This window comes from Eumetopias jubatus, unplaced genomic scaffold (genome assembly GCF_037043125.1).
Source record: "Eumetopias jubatus isolate StellerSeaLion01/CBP00866 unplaced genomic scaffold, mEumJub1_p1.0 scaffold_9, whole genome shotgun sequence".
Classification (NCBI taxonomy): Eukaryota; Metazoa; Chordata; class Mammalia; order Carnivora; family Otariidae; genus Eumetopias; species Eumetopias jubatus.
Window position 1 is genome coordinate 116981211 of NW_028274815.1, and position 27453 is coordinate 117008663.

Sequence of the window (27453 nt, forward strand, 5' to 3'; positions counted from 1 at the left end):
TGTCAAAAGCAGGTTTATTATCATAATTCAAACACAAAAGAAAAAAAAATCATCCAGTGGTTATGAGGAGTCCAGGAAAACCTGTCCCAGTAATGCCAACTTGGAGGTAAAGGGCTGACTTGGGCAGCTGAGCAGTGGGATTTTCTGCTTGGCAGGCTTCTTCTCCCTCGCCTGGTCTTGGTTTTTGGGTGAGGAGAACGTGCCTGGCCCTGTTGGCGGTTGCCACGGCCCCGAGCTTATCGTTTTTTTCTGAAATCTCGACCTGTTCCGTTTGAGGGAGTAGAATTCCCTCATCAAGTCTTCCACCTCCCACTGCTCTTCCTTCAGCCTCCGGCAACAGTGCAGGGCAGCGGGGTCGATGGGGTGTGCTTCTGTGTTGAAGATGTAACCCCCGGCCCCCAGGATGCATTCCCCATAGGGGGTTATCACCGCATCGAAGGTGGAGCCATTGTTGTGGATGAAGTTGGCTGGGTCGAACAGAAGGTAGAGGTATTTCACGGTCTCAGCCAGGAAGAAAGACTCCATGCGGTTGTCCAGCTTGTGGTCTCGCAGATCTTTGATCTGCCACGAGGAAGAGGGAAGTGAGTCAGACCCAGCATCATGGGGCAGCAGAGGGGGCCGGGGGCCCGCGTCAGGAATTCCTGCTCTGCCACTGAGCAGCTGAGTGCCAACCCCAGGTGTCGCAACCCTCAAGCAGAGTTACAGGGTAAGGCTTAGCTGTCACTCCTCCAGTGAAAACCCTCTGTTGACATCCCACTTCATGTAGACTCTCAAACCGAAGTCCTTATCATGGCCTCACAGGTCCTCCCGGTCTGGCCCCTGCTCTCTCCCTGACCCCTCTGAGGCTCTCCCTTGTTCTTGCGGGTCCAGCCATTGGGCTCTCTGTTCAGTCAGCAAGCGCGTGCACTCCGGCCCCGGGCGCTCCGCATTGCTTGTTCTTTCAGCCTGGAGCACTCTGTCCTTCAGACAGCTGGCTCCCTCACTGCCTTCAGTTCTCCGCTCAGATACCCTCTCATCACAGGGTCTTCCCTGACCCCCCCAGACGACATGACAGTACCTATCCCCTTTATCCTACCTTTGTGGTGACCACACACACAGACTGAGTCATCCCCTTTACCGACATTGTAAAAATGTAGCGTCATTTACTTAGCTGATCCCCTTTGATGGGCATGAAGTTAGTTACCAAGTTTTTGCTACTGTAATAACTAATGAGAAGTCTTTATGAAGAAAAATTCATACTAAGTTTACAACCATGGATGAGTAAGGTTACTTCCTACATTTATATTCGTGTCTCAGAATTAGAGATACATTTTCTTAAAACTAATTCTCAGTGGACATCTATTTTTCACAAAAAAATGTGACTAAAGTATGGACTTATGTACCAAGAATTATTATTTGTCAAAGGCCAAGGAGTCTGACGCCTATTCCCATCATTTGCCCTGGAAGACCTCCAGAGGGTTTTCATTTTCATGGAAATAAGTCAAATGTTCTTAAGAAGTCCCCAGTGGGCTTATCCGCTTTGGCTTTTCACAAAATACAACACATTAGACACTAAAACATATCACTGCTTTATTTTTCCCCCTACATACATAGGTCTTTTTAAAATATATATATTCTACCTGTAGAATATAACCACATTACAAAATTTTGAAAAAGAAGGGGTTTTTTTTTTGGTCTGTTTTTAATCCCATACCCTAAAAACCCTCTGTACACTTTTTGGTGAATTTTCTTCCAGACAATTTTCTTCCACATCTGGTTTTTACGCCTGTAATGATAGTTTGTTTATAGCTTGCCTGCTTGGGTCCTCTAAGGATGTGACATGGCTCTTAACCTTGACCCTTTCGATCCCTTTTCACTGGGGAAGCCAGAGTGATCTTTCTAAAATACAAATCAGATAATGTCACTGCTCTGCTGTCAATCCTACAAAGGCTTCTCATTTTAAGCAGAACAAAATGCAAACTCTCCCCAGCCCTACACGATCTGGCCCCTGCCTCCGAGACTTCTCTCTTCTCCCCTTCCCTCCTTGCTCACTCCATTCCAGCCACACCGGCCTTCTTTCTGTCTCCCAGATACACATTTGTTGTTTTTCCTACTAAAATGTCAGCTCAGGGGCTTGGTCTTTGTTCATTGCTAGAACTCTCGGTCTAGCATAGTGCCTGGTGCATAAAAGACATTCAGTAAACACCTAGTAGTGAAACTACTAGGACCATTTCATTAAGGACCCCCAGGTTTGAATATAAGGCTATGGGACTCTGTTTCCCTTATAGAATCCACCTTACAGGACTTTCCACAAAACATACCCTTGTAAAATAAAGGCGTATGTACACCTCTCTAAGGTCCCTTCAGTGCTAATATTCCAGAGGCTCTTTAGCAGCAGGGGGAGACATTTCTCAACTCTTGGGCCCGTGAAAATACTTACTGTTGCAAATCCACACTCCACCTTGCTGATTTTTTCAATAGATTCCACAGCATCTCTTCCGAGTTCTAAGAGGGTGGGATCCCCCGTGGCACGGTAGAGGTACATTGCACTCTCAATGAGTTCTGTAAAGTCCAAGGCAGACCCTTCTCATCCAGGGGCTGAGCTGGGAAGGCTCCGGGCCCATTTCAGGCAGTGAGAGACTCCTCCCCTCCACACATTGTCCACAGGGCCCCAACCAGGAGGAATATGGGATAGCTCACACAGTGCTGAATTTCCACAGCCAATATACTCAAAGCCTGAAGCTTAGTGGAGATCAGCATTCAAACTGACCACGGACTCCCATCCCAAGGGAGAGCGAGGTAGCTAGGTTCCGGGAGGGGGAGGTGGCAAAGGCTACTCCCTGTCTCCCAGTATTTGTCCCCTCGTTCTTCCCTTAGTAATAGAATCCTTAACTAGAGCCAAGCTCACAACTGCTTAGACTGATAACTCTTCCAGCAGCCAGGTGTGAGATTAAGGTCCCTGACACCACAGAGCAACACATAAGGCCAGAAGTGAGAGAAAAATAAATGTCTACCTTAATTAAGCTACTACTCACTCTCTGTCACTCATAGCCTAACCTGACCCTAAAACTAAAACTCAATGACTTGAGCGTGAGGCCCTTTCTGAGATGGGATGGACAAAAAGATGAAGGTTAAGGGGCTCCCGGGTGGCTCAGTCGTTAAGTCTCTGCCTTCGGCTCAGGTCATGATCCCAGGGTCCTGGGATCAAGCCCGCATCAGGCTCCCTGCTCAGTGGGAAGCCTGCTTCTCCCTCTCCCACTCCCCCTGCTTGTGTTCCCTCTTGCTGTGTCTCTCTCTGTCAAACAAATAAGATTAAAAAAAAAAAAGATGAAGGTTAAGATATTTAAGAGTCAATCTTCAATCTAACCAAGAAATAGCCACCAGTTCACTGGGCCCAGAACAAAGTAATAGTCTTGTCTGACTCTACAACCACAACTGGAATTTGACATTCAGACATGCGCCCCATTTTCAGATGAATATTAGGCAATAGGAGTTGATTCTGATGAGAAAGTTTATTCTGGAGAAAAGAAAACCCAGGAAGATGTGTTTACTGCTTTCAAATATCTGAAGAGCTAGTATGGAAAAGAAAGATTTGACTTCCAGGGTGGCCCCAGTGGAGGAGGGTACAGCTTAAGAGACTTTTCTATTTCTTCACCTATCTCTTTTCAGAGAGGAGAGAACTCTCCCCTCCCTAGATCAACCTCTCCTCCTGATCTCCTTCCCTGTTTCCTCCTGGCCCTTGATCAGTACTTTTCTCTCCTTTTGATTTATTACTGCAAACTCTATTTCTTACTTTCAGAGAAAAGATCTCTGCCTGTCTCCCAGTTCTCCCCCACCTCTCCCTCCCTTTACCCCACAGGTCTCTAGACAATTGCGAATCTGATTGCTCATATTCTAAGACACAGGTGGGGGCACATTTACTAGTAAGAGAACACACTGTGTGCATTCAAAGAAAGAAGAGAGAGTGCTCCGGGGAAGCAGCAAATTGTCCTGCTGCTAGCAGCTGGCTGGCTCAGGGCACCCCAGGCCCAGCCTTCTTGTTTTCTCTTCCTCATACATGGGCCTACATCGGCTATCATTGCTTTAATTTCTTGTATATTGGCCAACTCTCTAGAACAGGGTGACAGCCCAAGGCTTAGACTTGGACTTAGGAGGAGGTAAAGGCCCTCAGAGACCTTTAGGCCAGGTTCTGTGCTTCAATACTGCTGATCAGAGGCATGTACCAAAGTGTAAAGACACTGGTCAATCTAATGAAAGAGTAGTACCTTATCTCCCGCTCGCTATTGTTTTAGGGGCGGAAGGGCGACTGGACTAAGGCATTACTGGATTCCTGGCTATGCTGCCTTACTTTCCACTGATGCCTTCCGGCCAGCCTATCCTGCAAATGAACAGGGTACCTCTGGAAATAGTGAGCTCCTTGTCACTGGTGTTAACTGAACAAAGACCAGCTAAGCACTTGCACAATGACAGGGGAATCTCAATCAGAAGGCTCTCGGGTTCCTTCTAACCCTGAGAACGCACAAGCCTACGTCCTACGTTTAGTCCCACAACTATCTTCATTTTATCTATTGGTAGCACTGGGTATGACACCTTCTGAGAGCTTTCTCTTAAAAAAAAAAAGGACAGGAAAGGAAAGGAAAAGAAGAGAAAAGAAAAAGCTGTGAGAATAAATGCATGAGAAATACCAAGAGCAGCCTTGAGGAATCAAAGCGACTAATTTGCTGTTGCTGTTTTACTCCCTCTTCTGTCCCCTCCACAACTCCCACGACAATCTCTTGAGCTAGAGGAGGAAGGAAATGGGGTAGAGGAGGGCAGAAGGGGCAGAAGCCACCAGAAGGCCTGTCCCACAGCTCAAAGGCATTCAGGTGGGAAGGTGGGAAGAGCCTAACAATGGAAATGTAACCCATTTCGGGGTGGGGGATGACTACATGTGCTGACTAAGCTTCCTTCCTCTGGCCCCCTTCCCCTTCTCCTTGCAGTGTTTAACTTTCCTGCAGTGAATCAGAGGATCAGAGCTGGAAAGGAACTCTAAGACAGTTATCGAGTGTGTAATACCTTCCTTCTCCACGCCTTGACTTCTGAGCTGCAAATGGGGAGGTGGACAACACCGGATGATTCATTCCTAAGGTCCATTCCAGAGCTCTAACATTCCATATTATAGAAGCATAACTCACCTGACCCAGTGACTTAGGAAGTTTGTCTACGCTTCTGAAATCCTGATGGCAAGAACTCAAAAGGAGTCAACCTGGCTCTTCCCTTTGCACTCACTTGCCCGAGTTTGAAGGAGCCTAAGATTTAGTTAAGAGGCCTGGGTTCCAGTCCTACATCGTACATTTAGTCGTGGGAAAGCCAGCTCAACCCCCTAAGCTTCAGTTTCCTTATCAGAAAATATATGGGTAAACAATTCCTACCGGGAAAACCACCTAGAGCCACTTCCATCAGAGGGGAAAAAATTAGCTTGTGAGCACTTATGACGCATGGAGCCTCATAGAAACATGAGGGTTTGGGGTTCAGAGAACCAGAGCCTGCGGGGTATGATGGGCCAGAGATCTTGCTTACCTGGCCGAAGAGGGTAGCCCTCTCGCTTCTCTACTGTGTATCCCTGAGGAATGTTGTAGAATTCTGGGAGCCCCCCAAACTGCTTCCATACAGTATAGTAGTTGAGGAAGGTCCTCATGGCATTGTCAATGTCCCCAATGAGGCTCTGCAGGAGAGAAGTGTTGTCAAACGGGCAGCCACCAGGCATAAAAACCCATATACAAAAAAACTCCATGTACCAAACCTCACACACAACCTCGGGGAAGAAAGAGCAAAGGCTTTGGAGTCACAAAAGCCTGCGATCAAACCGTGTCAGCCATTTATTCATTGTTTGGCCCTGTGCCAGACACTTACCTTCTCTGAGCCTCATCTCTCCCATGCAAAATACAAAGGCTCTAAGTTACTGTGAGGGACAGAGGATGTATTCAAAGTCCCTGCTCAGTCAAGCTGGCCACTACAGTTTTTAAATAGGTAAGTCAGCAATCTGGTTCAAACTTTCAAGAATAAGAAAAAGGTTGATCTTACTAAGTCTCATTCCTACCCTATACCCCAGATGAATTTGTATTAGTTTATAAACATAAATATGTGTGAGTATATTATTTTCCCCCGCATAAAAATCGCTTATTAAATATACAGTTCTGCACTTTCTTTAATTCATTTAACAACAGATCTTGATTTTTCATGTAAGTATATAAAAAGGTCCCTCCTCCTATTTACACAGTTGCATAGTATTCCACTGCTTGGACCATGATTTAACTAGTTTCCTATTAACAGCCAGCTGGATTGGTTCCAATGTTTTGCTATCTGCTAGAACAACCAATAGTGTAGTAAATAACCTTGTACATACGCACCTTAAACATATGCAAAGTTTACCTGTAAGACAAATGTCCAGAATCAGGATTGCTGGGTCCGAAAGTATACACATTTGTAGTTTTACTAGCTGTTGCTAAGTAGCTATTAACAATAATATAAGCTTGCAGGGAAACAGCTTTTTGACATCTGACATTTTTGACATCTCCTTTGGGCACCTCGTGGATAGGACAAACTTAACATTTCCCAAACAAAGTTCTTGGTTCCCTCCCTGTCCCACAAAGCTGTCTCCCTACTGTCACCTCTCCCTTCTTAGTAAACGGCACTTAGCAAATGATGGTCATCCTTGACTCCTCCCTTCCCCCCACCCCCACATCCATTCCATCAGCAACTCCTGTTAATTCCATTTCTAAACCATCACGGTTTGTCTCCGTACCTCCAGTGCCACCACCTGGTCTGGTCACCAGCATCTCCCCCTGGGATCACTTCCACAGTCCTCTTGCTGCCCCCACCACTTGTCCTCATGCCCCTCTCCAGTGCACTCTCCCCACACAGCCAAAGTAACCGCCTTCCTATAGACACCAGACCTCAGGGCTTCCCAGGGGCTCAGCATAAAGTCCAGACACCTCCCCACGGCCCTCAAGGCTTTGCACGACCTGGGCACTGCTGACCTCCACTGACTGATTTTTCCTTCCCCTGGACTGTGGCCATCCTACATTTCTTTGTTTCTGATAAACACCCTACTCTTTCCTGTCTCAGGACCTTCACACATGATATTTCCTCCATCTGGAACATCATCCCCCACCTTGGATTCTTGAGATACCAGCTTTAGTATCACATCTCTGACAGGCCTTCTTCCCTCAAGTTTAGGTCCCCATCCAACATTCTCTCTCAGCCTCTCATTTTGTTTCCTTCATTGAGACTTACTATTTCATGCATTTGTCCACTTTATTTTTTCTTTTGTGTCTCATATTCTATAAATTGAACAAGGGCAGCGCCTGGAACACAGCAGGCATTCAAATATTTGTTGAATAAATGAATGAACAAATTGAACATATCTAAGCCTCCTTTCTTCATCTATAAAGCAAAATTTACCTCCATGTGCTGTGATAATTCTGTGTAAAGTGCCTGGCACATAAATCATTCTCATAAATATTTATCACTTCCATGTGTCAGTCACACTACAAGGCACTGACTAGATGTTCAATAAATGTTAGTTATTAGCGTTTTTAGAATCTCACAGAGAACGAACCCGCGATCTCTGGTCAAGTCAGGAAAAAATACCACACCAATGAAGATGAAACTCTTTCCTTCCTTATCACACCCTCTTTTATTTTAATTTTTATTTTAGGAAATTTGAAAAATAAAGGTATAAAAAAAGTCACCTTTAACCTCACCACACAGATAACATAGTTTTGGTATCTACCTTTCCAGTTTATATTCTATTCAGAGTTATAGAAATATTTTTTTAAAGCATACAGGAATAAAAAGGTAATCACCTTCTTATCTTATAGTAGTTTACATTTTTCTCTTCTATTCCTTAACATATAAAACCAAAATTCTAGAGTTGTAATCAGTTTACACATAATATAATGCCTCTGTGTGTATTTTGTTATTGTTAAATCTACTTAGAGAAATTTTTTAAAAAATTTAATTATCACTCCTAATTTCTCACTACAGTCCAACAGTATGTTTCATTCCTTCACATTTTCTTGATTCTTGTTCACTACCTCTTCATGTAACACAGGAGTTTACATATTAATTTTTAAAGTTGTAAAATGACCCATTCCATTAAAATATAATCATTCATTTGTTCCTCCATTAGTGGGCATTTTGATCATTTCTAGGTTTTCTTTGTCATGAACTTTGCTGCTAGGAATATCTGTATACATGATGCATCTTTCCCTCTTGAATTATTTTCTTGGGGAACATGCACAGAAATGGAATTTCGCAGGGTCAAAGGGTGTGATCAGTGATATGGCTAGGTTATACAAGAAGGTTTCCCAAGAGGAATGTAGTCACAAATAGTTTTAACACAACAGATTTCCAGATCCTCTACTTTCCTAAAATGGATCTGCGTGAAAAGACGCTTGTTAACACAAAGGCAGGCTATCTATTATCACTGTTTCCTTCACAGTTATCCTTCTGCCATTTTACCTTCTGCAAGGTGTACCTACCAGCAATCTCTAACCTTCCTGTGGAACACTGTCCTGGGGAATAAAGATTTCCTGAGCACCAAACTAGGTTAAGTTTAAAATACTGGTGTAGATGTTGAAAAAATGGAATGACTCTAATCACTGTGTAACAATTCTTTTGCATATCAGATGGTTCCAATACTCTGCCTTCAAAAAACTAGAAGAGGAACTGGTCAAGTTGTCAGCAGAGGGATCATTAAAAATGTTTTTTGATGACAGATCATATGATTATTTTCATCATATAAAGAATGAACCATATAATATCGCCATTTGTGTACGTAAAACAGTGGAATACTGGCAGTTTTATATGGTTCAATCTATTAAGTCAATGATTACAAAGAACTGAATGATGGGCACCTGGGTGGCTCAGTCGGTTAAGCATCCAACTCTTGATTTTGGCTCAGGTCATGATCTCAGGGTCATGAGATGGAGACCCGAAGGCTCTGCACTGGACGTGGAGCCTGCTTAAGACTCTCTCTCCCTCTGTGTGCCCCCCCCCGCCGCCACGCTCAAAAAGAAAAGAACTGAATGACATTGCAATAATCAAACTCTTTCCATTCCTATCTACTTATTTATGTGCATAAGGCTCCTCAGCACTTACAACTAAAAAAATGAAAAGAGGAATAAAACTTTTGATACATAACCATGTCCCATTTTAGCAATATGAATTATTCACACACAAACTACTTAAAAATAAAAAAGCCCCTGAAATCTCATTAAGAAATGTATTTCTGGGGCGCCTGGGTGGCTCAGATGGTTAAGCGTCTGCCTTCGGCTCAGGTCATGATCCCAGAGTCCTGGGATCGAGTCCCGAATCGGGCTCCCTGCTCCTTGGGAGCCTGCTTCTCCCTCTGCCTCTCTCTCGCTCTCTCTCTCTCTGTGTCTCTCATGAATAGATAAATAAAATCTTTAAAAAAAAAATTAGTTGCATAAAACCTTTAAAAAAAAAAAAGAAATGTATTTCTGATTAAATTGCCTTTACGTTTGGCTGCCTGGGTGGCTCAGTTGGTTAAGTGACTGCCTTCGGCTCAGGTCATGATCCTGGAGTCCAGGGATCGAGTCCCACATCAGGTTCCCTGCTCAGCAGGGAATCTGCTTCTCCCTCTGACCCTCTTCCCTCTCGTGCTCTCTATCTCTCATTCTCTCTCAAATAAAGAAAGAAATAGCCTTTACGTTTTATAATTATTTATCGAAAACTGTAAGCTATTAATGTTGCTTTACTCATTTACATACTAATGATAACCAAGTCAAGAAGAAAACAAATTTAATACTCAGAGCCTATGGTCACAGGAAATTTTAAAGTATTTTAAATTTCTATGTATACCGAAATTTTATTACAAAGACATAAGAGGGTATCAATAAAATTCATCTGGCATAAAATAGAATAGGATAAAATCCTGTTGGAGGACAATGAAAAATATGAGTTCAAGGAGAAAAAGGGATGGTATACGACTATTTAAACTCATTGAGATTAAAAAACACACAGGGGACTCCATAGTTCTTCAAAATTCTTTTAGTGGGCACTCAAGCAAAAAAATGAGTATCTTAGAAGAGCTGGACCTATATTTAATATCGTCAACAAGTTTTCTCTGAGCCTGTTTCCCCATCTGTAAAATAAGAAGTCTGGCTAAAAGTGCACAATGGGGGACTAGTACATGAATTGCAGTATATCAATTTAATGGAAAATATGCATCTGTTAAAAACTAAAACTGAGGGGTGCCCGGGTGGTTCAGTCGGTTAAGCATCTGCCTTTCGCTCAGGTCATGATCCCAGAGTTCTGGGATGGAGCCCTGCGTTGGGCTCCCTGCTCACTGGGGAGTCTGCTTCTCCCTCTGCCTCTCCCCACTGCTCGTGCTCTCTCTCTCTCAAATAAATAAAATCTTAAAAAAAAAAAAGTAAAACTGACCTATATGTATCAATATGATCTCCAAGACATATTCAGTGAAAAAGTACATGATATATTCCTATCTATGTAAAGAAAAAAAGGTAGATATAAATATGCATATGTTTATGCATATGGATTTCTAGAAAGATATACAGAAAACTGATAATAGGAGCTGGACTGGGGAGGGGGTTTGAGGGTGGGAGCTCGAGATTTACTTTTCACTGTATTCCTTGGTGTGCTTTTAAAATTTACCACCATCTACACGATATTACCTTTTCTTAAAATAAAAAAAGAAACTAGCTTATAAAAATATTGTGGTATTCATAGGGGGTTGGTTAGATGGGTTCCAAGATCCGGCCCTCCCAGCTGTGACTCCATCAGATCATGCAATGGAAAACAATAATGATGGCACGCAGGGCAGCCCCAGCTGCTTTCACGCCCTTTCTCAGGCCCGCTGTCAAGAATGAGGAGATTTGACAGAAATGTCCAGTGGACAAACAGTTGTTGCCAATGGCTGTTACTGCCCAGCCTGGAAAGACACTTGCTACTTTGAAGTGGTATCACATTTCACAGCAAACTGGAAGCTCAGTTCCTGACACCTTAGAGCTCCCTTTGGAAAATTCAGCTTGGCAGAATCTTAAGTCTAATTCACTCCAGGTATCTCTTCTGTCTCCAACCCAAGCACTCAAGCAACTGAAATACTTTGACTTATACATCAGAATGAGCCTGTTTTGTCAGTTCCAGAAAAAAATGTCCACCCCTGTGATCATTCCTACCTGAAGACCAGGCCAATAGGCCTCTAGGGACTGGAAGACTGGCATGGACACAGTCCCCTTGTACATCTGCACCCACAGGTACCAGTCATCGAAGCGGGTGTAATTCCGAATGGCTTTGTTATATTCTGCAGAGAAGATGCAATAAGACACATCAGTGATTATGGAGATGAAAGGCAGGTCTTGACCACAGAAGCACGGACTTACACTTTTGGAAGACCATATGATGGTGTAGCTTCAAAGCAGACTAGGAAGCAACAAGGCACCGAGGAAGGAGCATGGGTTCTGGAGCTAAACTTCCAGACTCAACTTCCAGCTCTAGCCTTACCACTTGCTAGCTGTGACCTTGGGTAAGGTTTTCCTTCTTAAGGCTAAGTCTCATTATCTCTAGAGTGGGGAGAGTAATCCGTATACACCTCATGGGATTATTCAGTCATTCATTCACTCAACAATATTCACTGCACATCTACTAGGTACGGGTACCTACAGGGTGGCAGACAAGACAAAAATGCAGGCCTGGGGCACTTACATTCTAGTGGGAACTTGAACTTATACCTCTCCCTAGACTGTAAATCCATGAATGGCAGGACTTTGTTTTGTTCACTACGGAATCCTCAACACTAGGATAGTGAATAAATATGCACAATAAATTATTATCTAAATGAAGTACCAAATACACAGGCAAATAAATAAGACAATCTCAAATAGTACTGTAAGGATGAAATGAAATAGTCCATGTTTGGTGCTTGGTGTGGCACTTGACCCATCAATGGTATTCACTAAATATGTGCTGAATAAATAAATGGTAGCTATAATAATAGTTATTACTAGGTGCCCAACAATTCCTTGATTTCATTATTATTAGTGTCCAAGGGCTTGGAGGGTAAAACACTTTTATTCAACAGGCATTAATCAACTACCTACCTCATACAAAGCACTGTGGGAAATATAAAGATGAATAAGGCATAGACACTGCACTCAGTAGGAAGAGCTGTTAACTGTGGATGACAGCTGACTGCACAAAAGGTGCTGAAGGCCTAAATCCTAAGGAGGGATCAAGCTACTTTGTGGGCAAGGTGACATTTCAGCTAGGCCTTAAAGGGTGAATAAAATTTGGACATATGAAGACAGGAAAAAAGGTATTCTAGGCAAAGGGAACACATGTGCAATGGTCAGAAAATAAGAAACCCAGGGCCACACACAGAGAACACAGCATAGTTCACATGGCTCTTGCAGAAAGGCCTGAAGAGGTCTCAGTGGGCACCAAGGAGGCAGTGGTAAGTCTATGCTGGCTCTGAATACAGACTCAGGCACTCAGAACTGAGTCTGTGGGCACTTGGGAGCAACTGAAAGTTTATAAATAAACCACATGTAAATGGGAGAAATCAGGGCAAAAGCCTCCTTACCCCGCCCTTTTTACCTAGGAACATGGCCATGAGTTTCTTATCCTGAAGCAAAATGGCTCCTTTCACCAGGTATTCAAAGTAGGAGTCCACGCCAGCCCCGATGCCTGAGTCCTGTGCCACCCACTTTCCAGTGAGCACATCGATATGGTTGCCAACCTGGGAGGAGAGAGAAAGAGAGAGACAGAGAGAGACACACACACACACACACACACACACACACACACACACACACACACACACACACACAGTCCCAAGGGAGGGATCAAGACCAAACAAGGATCTCCCCATACCCCTGACTGGCCAGTCAGATGCAAGGCAGGCATCCCAGTACTCTTGGGAGACATGCAGGCTATCAGGGTGTGGGGCTGGGAGGCCACAAACTCCTATCAATATCTGTCACTGATTTTGAGAACTGCTCCAGGTAGCATTAAGTCCTGGAACTTCCAGCTAAAGGCAAACAGAGCAGGCTCCGGGCATCACAGAAGGCCCGGAGGGAAAGAGATACAGTCGGAAGACAAGCCAGTGTGCACAGAGAGATGGTAAGGGCTGAGAGAATATGGAGTCCACTGCAGTTCCAGTGCTAGAGAAAAACCTGCTTGTGTTGGACCTACTAAGGGAGTTACTATAGGTCTCCAGAGTGGCATCTTCTTAAGGGATTTTCAAGGATTCCTCATACAAGTTTCACTTTTCAAACTTAGAACCAGACTTGCATAAAATGTGTCCCTGCTTGAACAACTTTCAGACAACTCAATCTTTCCAAGTCATAATGACTCACCAAAGGAACTATGAATATATCAACATTACTGCTCCAGTAACTGAGGATCAGAGAGGTTGAGTGACTTGTCCAGGGTCACAAGGTTTCGACGTAGCAAGGCCAAGGCCAATTCTGACTAAACCTAGTGCTATTTCCTGGATAGCTTTGGCTCAATTACTGTTAGTTTCACTGGATTATCTGATTTAAGAGCTGAAACCAACCTTAGAGATCATCTGGCTCAAAGGTTAATAGGTATTGGAGAAGAAAGGGAAGCTCTAGGGTCAAATAAGTTTGGAAAATGTTGAGTTAAGCAAAGTTAAACAGATTTATTTATCACAGGACTTCATAACCTTTAACCTATTCATGTTCATTATGATTCTCCAAAAAAAGACACTACAGTTGACCCTTGAACAATGCAGGGGTTGGGGTGCCTAGCCCTACACAGTCAAAAATCTGTATATAACTTTTGACTGTCCCAAAACCTAACTACTAATAGCCTGCTCTTGAGTGGAAGCTTTACTGATAACATAAACAGTCAATTAACACATGTTATATGTATTACGTACTGTATTCTTACAATAAAGTAAGCTCGAGAAAATAAAGTGTTACTAAGAAGATCATATAGAAGAGAAAATATGTTTATAGTACTGCATTGTAAAAAATCTGTGTATAAGTGGACCCATGCAGTTCAAAACTGTGTTTTCTCAAGGATCAACAGCGCTAACCATTCAACATCTCTCAGCACTGGTGTTCTAAAAAACCCAGTTTAACAAACACAAACAGACAGTAAAAATGAGGGCCAGATGGGCTGGCGATCTAAGGTCGCCATGTGAGTCACGGGCAAGAAGCATATGACCCACTTCCTAGAAATCAAGAGAAGCTCAAGGAATCAAACTCAACAGAGCCCCCTCTCCCTACCAGAGGATGTGCCCTCTCGTGCTCTCTTCCCCTGGGCTAAAACTTGAACTGGAGGCTTGGTTAAATTGCAGTGTCCTGATGCTAAGTCTTGGGCCACTGCTGAGGTCACCCTAAGTGTCCCTTGGCTGGGCTGCAACTTACTGCTCGGAGCCACAAGTCTTACAAGCAGGGGCTACGGTGGCCGACTTGGCTCAGACAGAAAGGGTAGCAGCCGACCTACCAGCCCAATATCTGACCGGCTCTCCCAGAGGCGCATGAGGGCCACTCTGGCCACATCTTCAAACACGGGGTCACCAGTGAGGCTGCTCAGGGTGGCAAATTCCACAATGAAGGTCCCGATGCCTGCCGTACAGGTGACAGGGGTTTCTCCCGGGTTCACACCATGAAGCAGGTTCACTGTCCCATACGGCATGCCAGTGGGGGTCTGAAATGCTGAATAATCACAAAGTAATGATCCCAGACAGGAGTGGGGACACAGGGATGGTTCAACACTCAACCAGCACTTCCCTCTCTATCTCCTGGGTGATCTGCTACAGACGGAGCCAGAGAGGGATAGATGTCATGAATACAGGCCCTTGGTGGCCACCTAACCCAGATGCTGTCAAGTATTGATCAATGGGACCTTTGGGCTATTGCCCATGATGAGGAGGCAAGCGACGGGCTGTGCTCCAGGCTGCCATGCCCATGCATGCCCACTTGGGCTGGAGCAGCTTCACTTTTCAGTATTTTACACGATGCCTTCAGAGGCCAGGCAAGTAACGTAGTGGGAAGCACGTAGGGTTTAAGCCGCAGGAAGTGGGGGTGCTTGTGGCACCCTGAAGAGCATGCCCCATGAGAAGCCTTTCATATACTTCTCTGTTTTTGAGTTTATTGAGATATAACTGACGTACAGCATAAAGACCTGACTTACCTATATGGTGAGATGATGAACACAGTAAGTTAACATCCATCAGCTCGTATAGATGCAAAAAGAAAAGATTTGGTTTTTTTCCCTTGTGATGAGAGCTTTTAGGATCTACTCTCTTAGCAACTTTCAAACCTATCACACGGCCATGTTAGCTACAGTCATCACGTTGTACAACACAGCCGCAGTACTTATGGATAACTGGAAGTTTGTATCTTTGACCACCTTCGTCCGATTCCCCTCATATGCTTTTCCAAACATAATTATGACCAAATAAAACCTATCTGCAGACCTGGAGCAGTCCCAGAGGAAGCAGTTTGAGATTCCTGCTTTAAATAGTTTTGGGGCTAAACTATTATCATTTTTTTTAAAGGATATAAATCGCTAAACTACTGATGTGGTCCAACCCTCAATTTATAGGTAGGAAAAGTCATGTCTGTAAGGAAGTGACTCAAAGGTCATACAGAGAGAGCCAAACAGAGCTGGGATGGGAATGCCCGCCACACGCCCACTCTGTTACGCTCTGCCCCTCCCACCCTGGTGCCTTCCAACTCAAGGCAAGGAGCTAGACAAACAGCCAGAGGCAGAGATTTCCTCTCTAGCCCAAAAGGTCAAATAACCCCAGAGTAGCCCATGCGTCACCAAATTGTGAACAAAGTTATCAAACTTCCAAGAACCACGAGGTCCAGCGACTTGAGTATAAGTGGCAAACTTGCTGTGTGGCAGGTACAAGTGGCAAGCGAGGCGAACGCAAGTCACAACCACGGGGCTCACAGAAGCATTTCAGAAAAGTCAGGCAGTGTTCAAAAGAGGGGGAGTGACAAAATCCTATTTCTTCACCTGAATGGCAGTTCCACGGGGGCTTGCTCCAATATGTACTTTCCAATATGTATATTTCTCAACACAAAATGATTCTTAATGACCAAAAAAAAAAAAGGAGGGGGGAGCAACCAAGCAGTGTGCTACATGGATGAATCACACAGGATATGATGTTTGTAAGGGGACACGCAGGCTATGGGCCATGAGCCCTGAGTGGATCTGAACGCAGCTCACTCACTTTCCTCCGCTCTTCTCCAGAAAGGGAGAACTGTGGTGGCCGAGAGGTTGATGAAAGCCTAGAGTGATGTGTTTGGGTGTGAACAGCCCCAGAGTCTCCACCACACCCTGAAGAGAACACAGTGTCCAGCTGATGCAGCCGAGCTCAGCTACGCCCCACCAAACAAATACACTGAGGCTTGGTCCGCAGCACTGGACACAGCTTAGCTACAAAACAAGTCCTTTGCATTTCAGTGGTGTTTGAGGTTCTCCAAGCACTTTCTTCTTTCTGACCTCATTTTATGCCTCTCAAAAAGCCACTGTGGCAGGCAAGTGGGAATTATGATTCCCTTTTGATAGATGGGGAAACTGAACCAAGGAGAGAAGAGTGGCTTCGTCGAGACATTGGCTAGACCAGAATCAGGGGCTCCTAACACACAGATCGAGGTTCTTCTCTGGAACCCCTTTATCCCAGCAGTGTGTGGGCCAGGGAGGGGGCAAAAGGGCTCTCTCAAATAAGAGCAAGAGCCTTCTACCCACCAGGCTGGCCTTCAGTGCCACCCTGCAAACAGTAAGGAGGTCAGCTCACCCATCCTGGGCCAGGGTCCCAGCAAGCCCTGGAAATGCCCAGGACTCTCCTGATTTCCATGGTGGGTGCCCAGAGGCAGAGAGAGCAAGTGTTCGGGTGAGAAACAGCAGAAAATAACTCAGCATTGCCACTCTGGTCTCCAGCAAGAGAAGCAGGACCTACTGGACTTCCTTTCTGCCCCACGTCAGCGGGGGTCTTACCTGGGAGGAGTTTTCGGGCTGCCTCCTCAGCCATCCTCAGGAGAGGCCCAGAGCAGGGCCAGCCGGCCTCCACTTCCACTCCAGCCTTCTTTGACAGCAAGTGAGCAGACAGAAGTCCTCCTACCACTACAGAGAGTATAAAACACAAGCGTCAGAGTCCCAAAGACCAGTCTTACCCTTGTGTAAATTAACCCTGCATGCTCTGTTGGGTGGCTACTGGGAAGGGGCTAGAGCCACCTAGTGAAAGAATCCCTTAGTCCCACATACTGGTACACTGTTAAGTTTACAAAGTTTTTTTTCTCTTGGTGGGTCCCCAAAACAATGGCTATCACTTGTTTTTAGTCCCTATTGTATACCAAGCACTAGGTACTACTGTCCCCTCTTCAAGTGAAGATACTGAGAGTCAGAGAGGTAAAATGACTTGCCCTGGGTCACCGATCTAGCAAGTGGTAGGGCCAGGTCTGTCTGACTGCAAAGCCTGTGCTCATTCCACTTGGTCACTCTGTCTCCCAATCCCCTCTGAGACCTGGGCGGGGTGGGGGGGGAGGGAAGGCAGAGTAGTTATTACTTTCATTGTATTAATTCATCTATTTGGATTTATGATACAATATTTAGAACTTATGTAAAGACATAAATGTTCTGTATCTGGAAATATGGCTGAATAGATATCCTGAATGGCCCTCTCCTTGAAAAAAAAAAAATGGTGACCTTGAGCTTCAGTTTCCCCTTTTCCTGTCAGAGGGGGAATAAGAAACAAAGGCAGAACCTACCCAAAGTGGAAAGTCTGATAAAAGATACCTCCATATAGTTGGGATCTGAAAGAATTATATAGTCTGTATAAGGATGGATTAAAAATAAACCCTACACACCTCCCCTAGCATACAGTAAGGAAATGCCTTAGATCTTGATACCAAGTAAAGGGAAGGGGGCGGGCGGAAAAAAGCTTCCCTAAGAATTAGTAACTTCAGGCTGGTACTAAGTTTTACAGCTTGAATTCACACTAACTGAGTGGTCTAGGAAAACTCAAACCTTTGGCATAAAGCAGTTTTTGGGAAATAGTACCTCCAGCCAAATGGCAGAAGTAAACAAAAACTCTACCTGGAAGAACCTACCTTCAATCTAGGCCTCAAAGAAGCCCAGAGATAAAGTCTAGGGAATGCGTGTACATTAAAATCTAAATAAATCACAAAACATACAAAGAAACAAGGCATTGGAAGTACAAACCAGCAGAAATGACAAGAGAATAAGACTTACCAATACATCAAATATTGGAATTATCAGACACAGAATACAAAATAATTATGTGGAAATGTTTAAAGAAATAAAAGAAAGGCTTGGAATAGGCAAGTAAGTAGCAAGAAATTATAAAAAAGACCAAGCTTATTTACAAAAGAACCAAATGGAATTTCTAAAAGTGAAAAATATAATAATTGGAATTAAAATTCCATAGATAGGTTTAATAGCAAATAAGATATCTGAAGAGAGAGTCAGTGGACTAAAAGACAGATTCCAAAAAATTACCCAAAAGGCAACATAAAGAGACAAAATTGTTTTTAAAATATACCGAAGAGATTTGGAGGATACAATAAGAAGGTGTAACATCTCTCTGGGTAGAGTTCTAAAAAGAGAAGAGGGAGGAAATGGGGGAGAGGCAATACTTGAAGAGAAAATAGTTATGAACTTTTGAAAACTAGTGAATGACACTGATTCTCAGATCCAGGAATCCCAAGCAAGATAATAAAAAGAAATCCGCATTTATGCACATCCCAGTAAACCTCAGAACACCGAAGGAAAATAAAGCTCTTAAGAGCAGAGTCTATGTAACAATGATTATTGAAATTGGATGTTGGGTACATGTATTTCATTATATTATTTTTTCTATTTTTATATATTTTTGAAAACTTCCGTAACAAAACTTTTTTAAAAGGAGGGGGAAGCCAGCATAAATAAAACCGATCATCTGCAAAACATAACAATTAGACCGACAGATTACCTCTTAACAATGACAATGAAATGAGAAGACAATGGAAAGATTTCTTCAGTGTGCTACAAGAAAACACCATCAACTTAGAACGATACATCCTGCAAAATTATCCCTCAAAGACCCAACAAAGGCAGTGAGATAAAGACACTTCATATAAACAAAAGCTGTGAAAATCTGCCAAGAACACACCTGCACTAGAGGACTTTCTAAAGGAGGTGCTTCAGATAGAACGAAAGGGATCACAGATGTAAAGTCTGAGACACAGGAAGGAAAGATGGTCAAAGAAGTGGTAAATATATGAGTAAATCCAAAACCTCAACTGTATAGAACAGCAATAATGTATGGAGGGCTTAAAACAAAAAAAAACTAAAATACATAACTATAGCATACAGGTCAGAATAGTCTCAGAGCCAGGTTTTGTATTATTTGGGAGAATAAAGATTGTCGTTAACTCTAGACTTTTGTTAAGTTTGTTAAATTTTCCAGGAGAATTATTTAAAAAGCAAGAGACTGAGCATAGTTTCTACATTAGTAAAAAGAAAACGGAATAAGGGGAAAAAATATCAATCTGAAGAAGGCACCAAAAAATAAAAAAAAAAAAAAGGGAGAGTGAAAAAGAACATAGAGAAGCTGGGACAAACGGCACAAAACAATACCACAGAGATGAATGCAAATACCTAAGTAATTAGAGTAAACGTAAATGGATTAAATGCTTCAGTTAAAAGAAAAGATTTTCAGAATGGATAAACAAACAAAATATGTAATTTCTAAAAGATCTATCTGATCACAAAAATACAGAAAGATTAAAAGTGAAAGAGCAGAAAGAGATCCTGGTCAATGAACCCCACCAACCAAAAGAAAGCTGGTATAATTACATTCGTATCAGCAACAAAGGTACAAGGGAATCTTAACTCACAGATGATAAACCGGACTCAGAAGCTGTGTATAACACAGCAAACAGTGAACATGGCCTTGAACTCGGGTCTGATCCCTAAACCAGGATTTTGTATCATGCTGTCCCTCTGCTCCGTAATCTTTCTAAAAATGTTATCATATACCTGCAGTACAAGTTTAACTGCAAAACACGTACAAAATAAGGGGAAAAAATATAACTTGGCCTCCAGAAGTGAGGCCAAGTTTGTTGAGCCACTGGTGGTCTAGGGGTTCACTAAAAATAAGGGTTGTACTAGCTTCATAAGAATCACTGGAAACCTGGGCGCCTGGGTGGCTCAGATGGTTAAGTGTCTGCCTTCGGCTCAGGTCATGATCCCAGGGTGCTCCTGGGATCGAGTCCTGCATCAGGCTCCCTGCTCCTTGGGAGCCTGCTTCTCCCTCTGCCTCTCTCTCTCTCTCTCTGTCTCTCATGAATAAATAAATAAAAAGAAAAAAAAAAAGAATCACTGGAAACCTGATAATAATATTACTACTAGGACCCAACCCAGAAATTCCAATTCATTGGGTTTAGAGAGGAACCTAAACATTCAGCTTTTTTAAAGCTCCCAAGTGGTTCCGATGGACAGCCAGCTTTGGAAACTAATGCCCTAGACTTGCACTGTGTAATGCAATAATCATGAACTACATGCCACTATTTTTTTTAAGGTTTATTTATTTATTTTGGGGGGGAGGGGCAGAGGGAGAGATTGTCTTAAACAGACCACGCTGAGTGCAGAGCCCAATGCAGGGCTCAATCTCACGACCCCAAGATCATGACCTGAGCCGAATCCAAGAGTTGGACACTTAACCAACTGTGCCACCCAAGTGCCCCCATGTCACTAAATTTAAATTTGTTAAAATTAAATGAAATTAAAAATTCAATTCCTCAGTTACAGTAGACACATTTCAAATGTTCAAAAGCCATGTGTGACTAGTGGATACATCATTGGACAACATAGATACAGAATATTTCCATCATCATAGAAAGTTCTATTGGATAGCACTTCCTAGACAATAAGCTCCAAGAAGGCAAGGGTTACATCCTTCTTGTTCATGGCTGGCTGTAAGCCTAGCGCCAAATATATATTAAATAGAGCAGTCGTTCTGGCACATTTCTTTCCAGTCTTTTCTCTGTCCCCTGCTCATTTCTGAAACTGATGGGGGAATCCTGAGACCTCCACACCCCACCCTCTGAGGGGGGAATGATCTTTGTCAGTCACTGGTTTGGGTCAAGTGCCCTCGCAGGGTTGACCCTTATGATCCTATTTACCACCTCTTGGTTTACACAGAGGCAAAACTCCATAATCTCTTTTCTTCCAAAGGCCCTAGAAGGCAGCCCTCACCTCGGATGTTGGTTTCAAAGACGGAGGCATTCACATCAATATCAAAATCTACGTTGTCCTGGAGCACTTCAACCACTCTTTGGAATTCCGAGACATTCCCCAAAATCTGGAAGGGAAGAGAGACTTGACAGTGAGGCTCTCTCAGGCTTTAAGGCACTGAAGATGTTGGATCAAGAGTCTGGGGTCCTATGCTGGTGTGGCCCTTGCTTATTCAACTTAAGACCTCCAGTTTCTGTTCTAGGACTGGTGACAGGAGAAGGAAACACTGAGATCTAGAAATCACCCAATACCAAGAGACCGGTTAAGTAAATTCTTAGGTACCAATTCAAGAGTCACTATGTACCCACTTAATGGAAACAATATAGACTGTAGATCACATTAGGAAATCCTAGTTTGACATTTGCAGTGGGTATCTGTTGTTTTCAGACTTCTCTGGTCACCTTCATCCTCGTGGAAAACACTTCAGGTTGGTTGGTCCAACACTGATTTCCAATCTCTTTTACCCTGGTAGCCTCCCTCTATAGAGGCTGGAAATCCAGATACTTGCTTTCTCTACCTCCTTTGCTGCTAGAGGTGACTGTGTTACCTAAGCCTTGAGGAAGGGAAAGCTTCTGTTTTCCTAAATAAAAAGGGACAGACACTGCTGGCATGCTGTTTACTCTTCTTCCTGTCTTGAGAGCAGACTTGATTTCTAGAGCTGTGGCAGCCATTTTAGACCTTGAGGTACTAAGCATGAAAATGAAAGCCAGTACGCTAATGATGGTAGAATGGAAACAGACAAAGAGCTTGGTCTCTGATGGCACAGTTGAACAGCCAACCCCATGCTAGAAATTACCTCCAGACTTCCTTTCACTTGAGAAAATTAAACCCTCTTCATTTAAACCGTCAGCCAAATGTGATTCTAATACTTTTTATTCTGATAGTAGTACCCTAATTCTCTCTTGAGGAATCACTCTTCTTCCACAGCCACTCCTGCGGTTTGGGAGAGGCTGACCCCATCCCCTCAGCTGTAAGAATGGGCACTTGATCTGGACCACTGTACTGTATCCCTTGGCCAGTGAATGGTTCAGGAATAAGTGTGCGGCCCAAGCCAGATCAATGAGACTCAGTTCCTGGAATTAATGCAAAAGGGCTGATTCTTCCCATACACACTGACTGGGAAGTCTGGAGCTACTCTTGGCTACTCTGCCAGCATAAGGAGAGCCCGAGAACACAGCCGACAAAGGAGGCAGAGCTAACAGATGGAGACTCCTGAAGACACTGTTTGTGTGCCTGGATCCAGCTGAGTCTGAGGCCAGCCTTTACCCAGACTTTTTAGTTATCTGACTCAGTAAATTCCCGTCTTGTCTCTATCAGTTTGAACTGGGTCTCTGTCACTTGGAACCAGAACAATTCTATCTCAGCATTCAAGGCATTCAATGATGTGGACTCAACCTTTTTTTTTTTTAAGATTTTATTTATTTATTTGAGAGAGCGAGAGAGCACAAGCAGGGGGAGCAGCAGAGGGAGAGGGAGAAGCAGATGCTCCGTGGAGCAGGCAGCCTGATGCGGGGCTCGATATCAGGACCCTGAGATCATGACCTGAGCCAAAGGCAGACACTTAACCGACTGAGCCACCCAGGCGCCCCTCAACCTACCTTTCTGACCACGTTTCTCACTGTTCGTCTTCTTCTAACCTATCCTCATCTGCTTCAGAAAAACTGTACCCACTATGCCCCAATTTTTTGGCTTGAGACATGCTCTGCCCTCTGCCAGAATCTCTCCATCACGTGTCTTCCCATTTCCAAATCCAACCTGGCTCTGATTATCAGAATGTCACTTCTCTAGGAAGGAAGCCTCTGATTCCTCCAGCTAAAATGAACCTCTTCATCCTGTAAAAGACTGCATTAACTATATCCACACAACTCTTACAGCATCTGTTTCTTTCCATATTAACAGAATCTTTACCTGGGAAGGAGCCTCATTCATTCCTGCCTTCCCCCAGGGTGCCAAGCACAGCCCATGGAGCAATTCTCGACAAATGCTTACTGAATGATTACATGAATCTCTTCCCACACTGCAGTTAGTGATCTTCTCAAAACAGAAATCTCAGCATTTCCTGCCCTCTACTTAAAATGTTTCAGTGGCTTTCCATTGCTCTCAAATTAGAAATCAAAATCCTTAACATAGTGAACAAGGGCTTCCATCATCCTGGTCCCCAGTGAGGCCTCCAGGTCCACTTTGCTTCCTGCATTTCCTTCTCCACATCCCAGACACATTGGCCCTCCTTCAATTCCCTGCATCTGCCACGCTCTCTCCTGCCGTGAGGCCCTTGCCTGGAACACTCTGTCCTCCCCCACTTCCCTAGTCAACACTGACTTCTCTTTCAGATCCCTACTTGAAGTGTCACTTCACTGCTTTAGGGAAGTCCTCCCTGACCTCCTCAGTCTAGGTCTGCTTCCTTTGTTACATGACCACTCACAGAACCATGTTCTCTTCCTTCGGAGCACTCACCTCAATTTGTAATTCTATGTCCTTTAGGATTATTCTTTGATTCTTTGTCTCCCTCACAGAAGTCGTAACTCCAAGAAAGCAGGGACCATATCTATTTAAACTTACAACTATAACTCCAGAGCTTAGCACTGTGCTTGGCATACAGGGGGCCCCCAATAAATATTTGATGAGTGGACAAGTACATACAAATTAACATTAAGGGAAAAAAAGCGAAATTATATCTGCAAGGTGATCACAACCATGTAAACGCTATTAATATATAAAAATGAGAAGACGTGACAGACAACCAGAAATCGTGAAGTAGGGAGAAAGCTGTTAATTATATCTTCTCCTGTGGCCTTTTTTTTTTTTTAACAGAAATTTCGTTTCTTTTTTTTTTTAAAGATTTTATTTATTTATTCATGAGAGAGAGAGAGAGGCAGAGGGAGAAGCAGGCTCCCAAGGAGCAGGGAGCCCGATGCGGGACTCGATTCCAGGACTCTGGGATCATGACCTGAGCCGAAGGCAGACGCTTAACCATCTGAGCCACCCAGGCGCCCTCCTGTGGCCTTTTTAAGTAGGACAATTAAGACTTGGCATGATATAGGGTCACCTGGGTGGCTCAGTCAGTTAAGTGTCTGCCTTTGGCTCAGGTCATGACACCAGGGTCTTGGGATCAAGTCCTGCATCGGGCTCCCTGCTCAGCAGGGAATCTGCTTCTCCCTCTCCCTCTACCCCTTTCCCCTGCTCGTGCTCTCTCTCTCTCTCAAGTAAATAAAAAAAATCTTCAAAAAAAAGACTTGGTTGTCATACAGAGTTAAACTCAAGTCCTAGCCCTGCCATTTCACAGCTGTGGACCCTGGCCAACCCATTTTACCTTTCTAAGCATCAGATTTCCCCACACTAAGAAGGAGTAAAGGTACGTACCTCATGGGGTTGTTGGAAGGATTAAACAAGATAACACATATAAAGTGGTTAGGACAAGCCCTATACATAACACACGAACTAGTTACTGCTAATATTTTTTTATCACGAACATGTCCAGTTAGAATATAAGCCTCTGAAAACAAAGAGGGTCTCAAAGTCTCCATATCACCCACAGTTATATAGGCCTATCCCAGTGCTGTGTTCATAACAGGTCCTCTATAAACGTCTGCTGAATAAATGACCCTGCAATGTTTGGAATTCATCCTTTTTCTCTACCTAGCTGGGCAACCAGAACCTCATGGTTCAGAATCCAGAGATAAAAATAAAAGGCTTAAGTGAAGAATTTGTTTTTCACCCACAGTCAAGCTGCCAAAAGAGGAAGGATCTTGGTTACACAACGGTGGTGAGGAAAAGCAATTGTCAAGACACTTACCAGCAAAGTGTCCAGGGCATCAATTAGCGTCAGAGAAAAACTGTAAAAGGACAGAAATCCCAGCTGCTTAGTAAGAAAATCAAACACAAGATAGTAAGGCTGCCCCAGATCAGATACCCCAAAAAATAATAAGTGAGGCACAGCAATGCCTCTGCCTATCTCGCTTCCAGTCACAACACAGAAGCCGTAGTGAAAATTGCCAAGAAGCTCTAACCCATTTAATGCACCTGGGAGGATGGGCTGATATTGCTCAACTGTGGTTAAGCATATCATCTATATGCACCAGCATTCTTCTCTGCCATAGGGAGGCAGTATAAGATTGTAGCTAAGGGCACAGGCTTTTCCACATCTAGCAATTTATCTCAATGTGTACAGAGCTGTATACTTGAGAATGCTCATGGCAGTATTGTGTAGAATAGCAAAAAGTTAGAAGTAACCCATACACCAGTTGAAGAATGATTATCTAAATTGCAGTACATTTAAAGAGTGCAAAACTATGAAGTTGTCAAAAAAGATTGTTATCAAGAGTTCTATGGGCTAATGTTAAAATATTCAAATTATATCGTTACATGAAAAAGACAAGGAATAGGCAGTGAGGTATGTTTCTATCTGCATTTTCAAAAAGAGACATATAGACAGAAAGCAGATTAGCAGTTGTTTAGGCCAGTGGTGGTGGAGGGATCAACTATAAAGGGGCACAAGGGGACTTTTAGCATGACAGAAAGGTACTCTACCTTGGCTGTGATAGTGGCTACTATATGCTTTAAATGCGTTCATTTTATTATATGTAAGTTATGCCTTTACAAAGCTGATTTAAAAAGATACACATACTTATATGATGGTATAAACTGAAAACATTTTGGGGAGGATACACAAGAAAGTCAACAGTGGTTGGAGTTCTAGGGTATCGGAGAGACTTACTTGATTGTATATGATTTTGTACTGCTTGAATTTGCCATTTGCTTACATTTTTTTTTCAACTAAAAAAAGAAAACCAGCACAAATCTTGTTAACTTCTCCCGTTCTTAGCATACTAATTTGTTAAACGGAGAAAACAGCACTTAACTCCTAGGGGTGTTAAGAGAATTAAATGAGAAGACACAAGTAAAATGCTTAGCACAGTGTTTAATCAATGTCAGCCTCAGCTAAATGCAATGATTCTTCACTCACTCAGCAAGAGACAAGACAGAGAATTCCATCTCATAAATGTTTATTCTAGTGGAAGTGAGAAAGACAAACTAGCAGACAAGTGAAAATGGTAGTATCAGAGTGAGAAGTGCTACTAAATAAATAAATAAATAAATAAATAGGGTGATTTGTGAGAGTGACCTGTAGCGGGTGGGTGGTTAAGGGAAATGATGCTGAGGTGACATTTTGGGCTGCAATCTCAAGAAGCAGTCAGTAATGTGAGTGTGTTTCAGTTACTAACAACAAATGCTCTAAAGTTTCAAGTTTGGAAGAGTTACACCCTCTCCTGGGCCTGTTTGCCCAATTATGATATGAGGGGTTGGGTCTTCTGACTTCTTGGAGCCCTTCCTCGATAGCCTAGGACTTCAGAGATTTGTCCACGTGTCCAAATCCCCACTGCTGGTGCCTCTTACTGTCGTGGTTGGAGCCCAGAGGTCCAGTCCACCAGGCTAACCCAGGCTTTTTCCACGGTGGGATCCCACTTTCCAGGAGGCTGGGTGGAGTGGATCCTGGCGGTGCTGCCCTGAATTGGAGGGAACGCGGCCTCACCCTCGCTAGGAGCTTTTCCGGAACTGGTGAGGAGGCCGTGAAGCCACCAGCCCCAGGAGACCCCCTCCCCCCCCACACCGCCTAGGGCCAGACTGCCACACCCAAGCCGCCCCCCTGCTCCTCCACTCGCACTACCTGCCCCAGGTGTCGTGCCCGTCACAGGTGAGAGGTCGCAGCTCGTCGTAGGGAAAGGCATTCTCCAGGTAGCTGTCGTAAGCGTGGTAGAACATGGCCTTGACTCGCTCCCTGGTGCGGGGTACAAGAAATAAGGCCGGGGAAAGAACAAATAGGGCGGAAAGTGGGAATTACCACCTGAGCCCAGTGGCGGGGTCCGAGCAGGTCAGGGTGGGGGCTCCTGGGACTTAGGGAAAGGAAAGGGACCGAGTCTGCGCTTTCCCTTCCCCACCTATGGAAGCGCCAGGACCCTGACCCCCTTTCACCTGTAGTGAGCGGGGTCGGGCGCGGTGCCATCCGGGCCTGGCGCACCATGGTGCAGGGGCAGCAGCGCGCACAGGAGGCCGAGCGGGACCAGCAGCCGGAAAGGCATAGAGCTCGTGTCCTGTCAGCGCCTCCGCCGCAGCAGCTGCCACCGCCACCCGCTCATCCTGGGAGCCTCTGCCGGTTGTTCCGGGAATCCG

General features: G+C 44.0%; 1 protein-coding gene across 2 annotated transcripts; it reads right to left on the reverse strand.

The window, feature by feature from the left end:
* Positions 1-27453, reverse strand: EDEM2 (ER degradation enhancing alpha-mannosidase like protein 2). 2 transcript variants are annotated; one of them, XM_028118529.2, is made up of 11 exons: positions 27256-27453; positions 26951-27061; positions 25079-25118; positions 21247-21352; positions 16987-17112; positions 14479-14690; positions 12601-12742; positions 11184-11308; positions 5539-5683; positions 2420-2541; positions 1-561 (listed from the first exon to the last, which is right to left on the reverse strand). In XM_028118529.2, the coding sequence occupies exons 1-11, from the start codon at positions 27360-27362 to the stop codon at positions 61-63; spliced, it is 1737 nt and encodes a 578-aa protein (XP_027974330.1). In that variant the 5' UTR covers positions 27363-27453; the 3' UTR covers positions 1-60. The 2 variants fall into 2 exon arrangements, with proteins under 2 accessions (XP_027974330.1, XP_087882884.1); XM_088026758.1 differs by lacking the exons at positions 21247-21352; positions 25079-25118; positions 26951-27061; positions 27256-27453 and adding an exon at positions 17757-17797.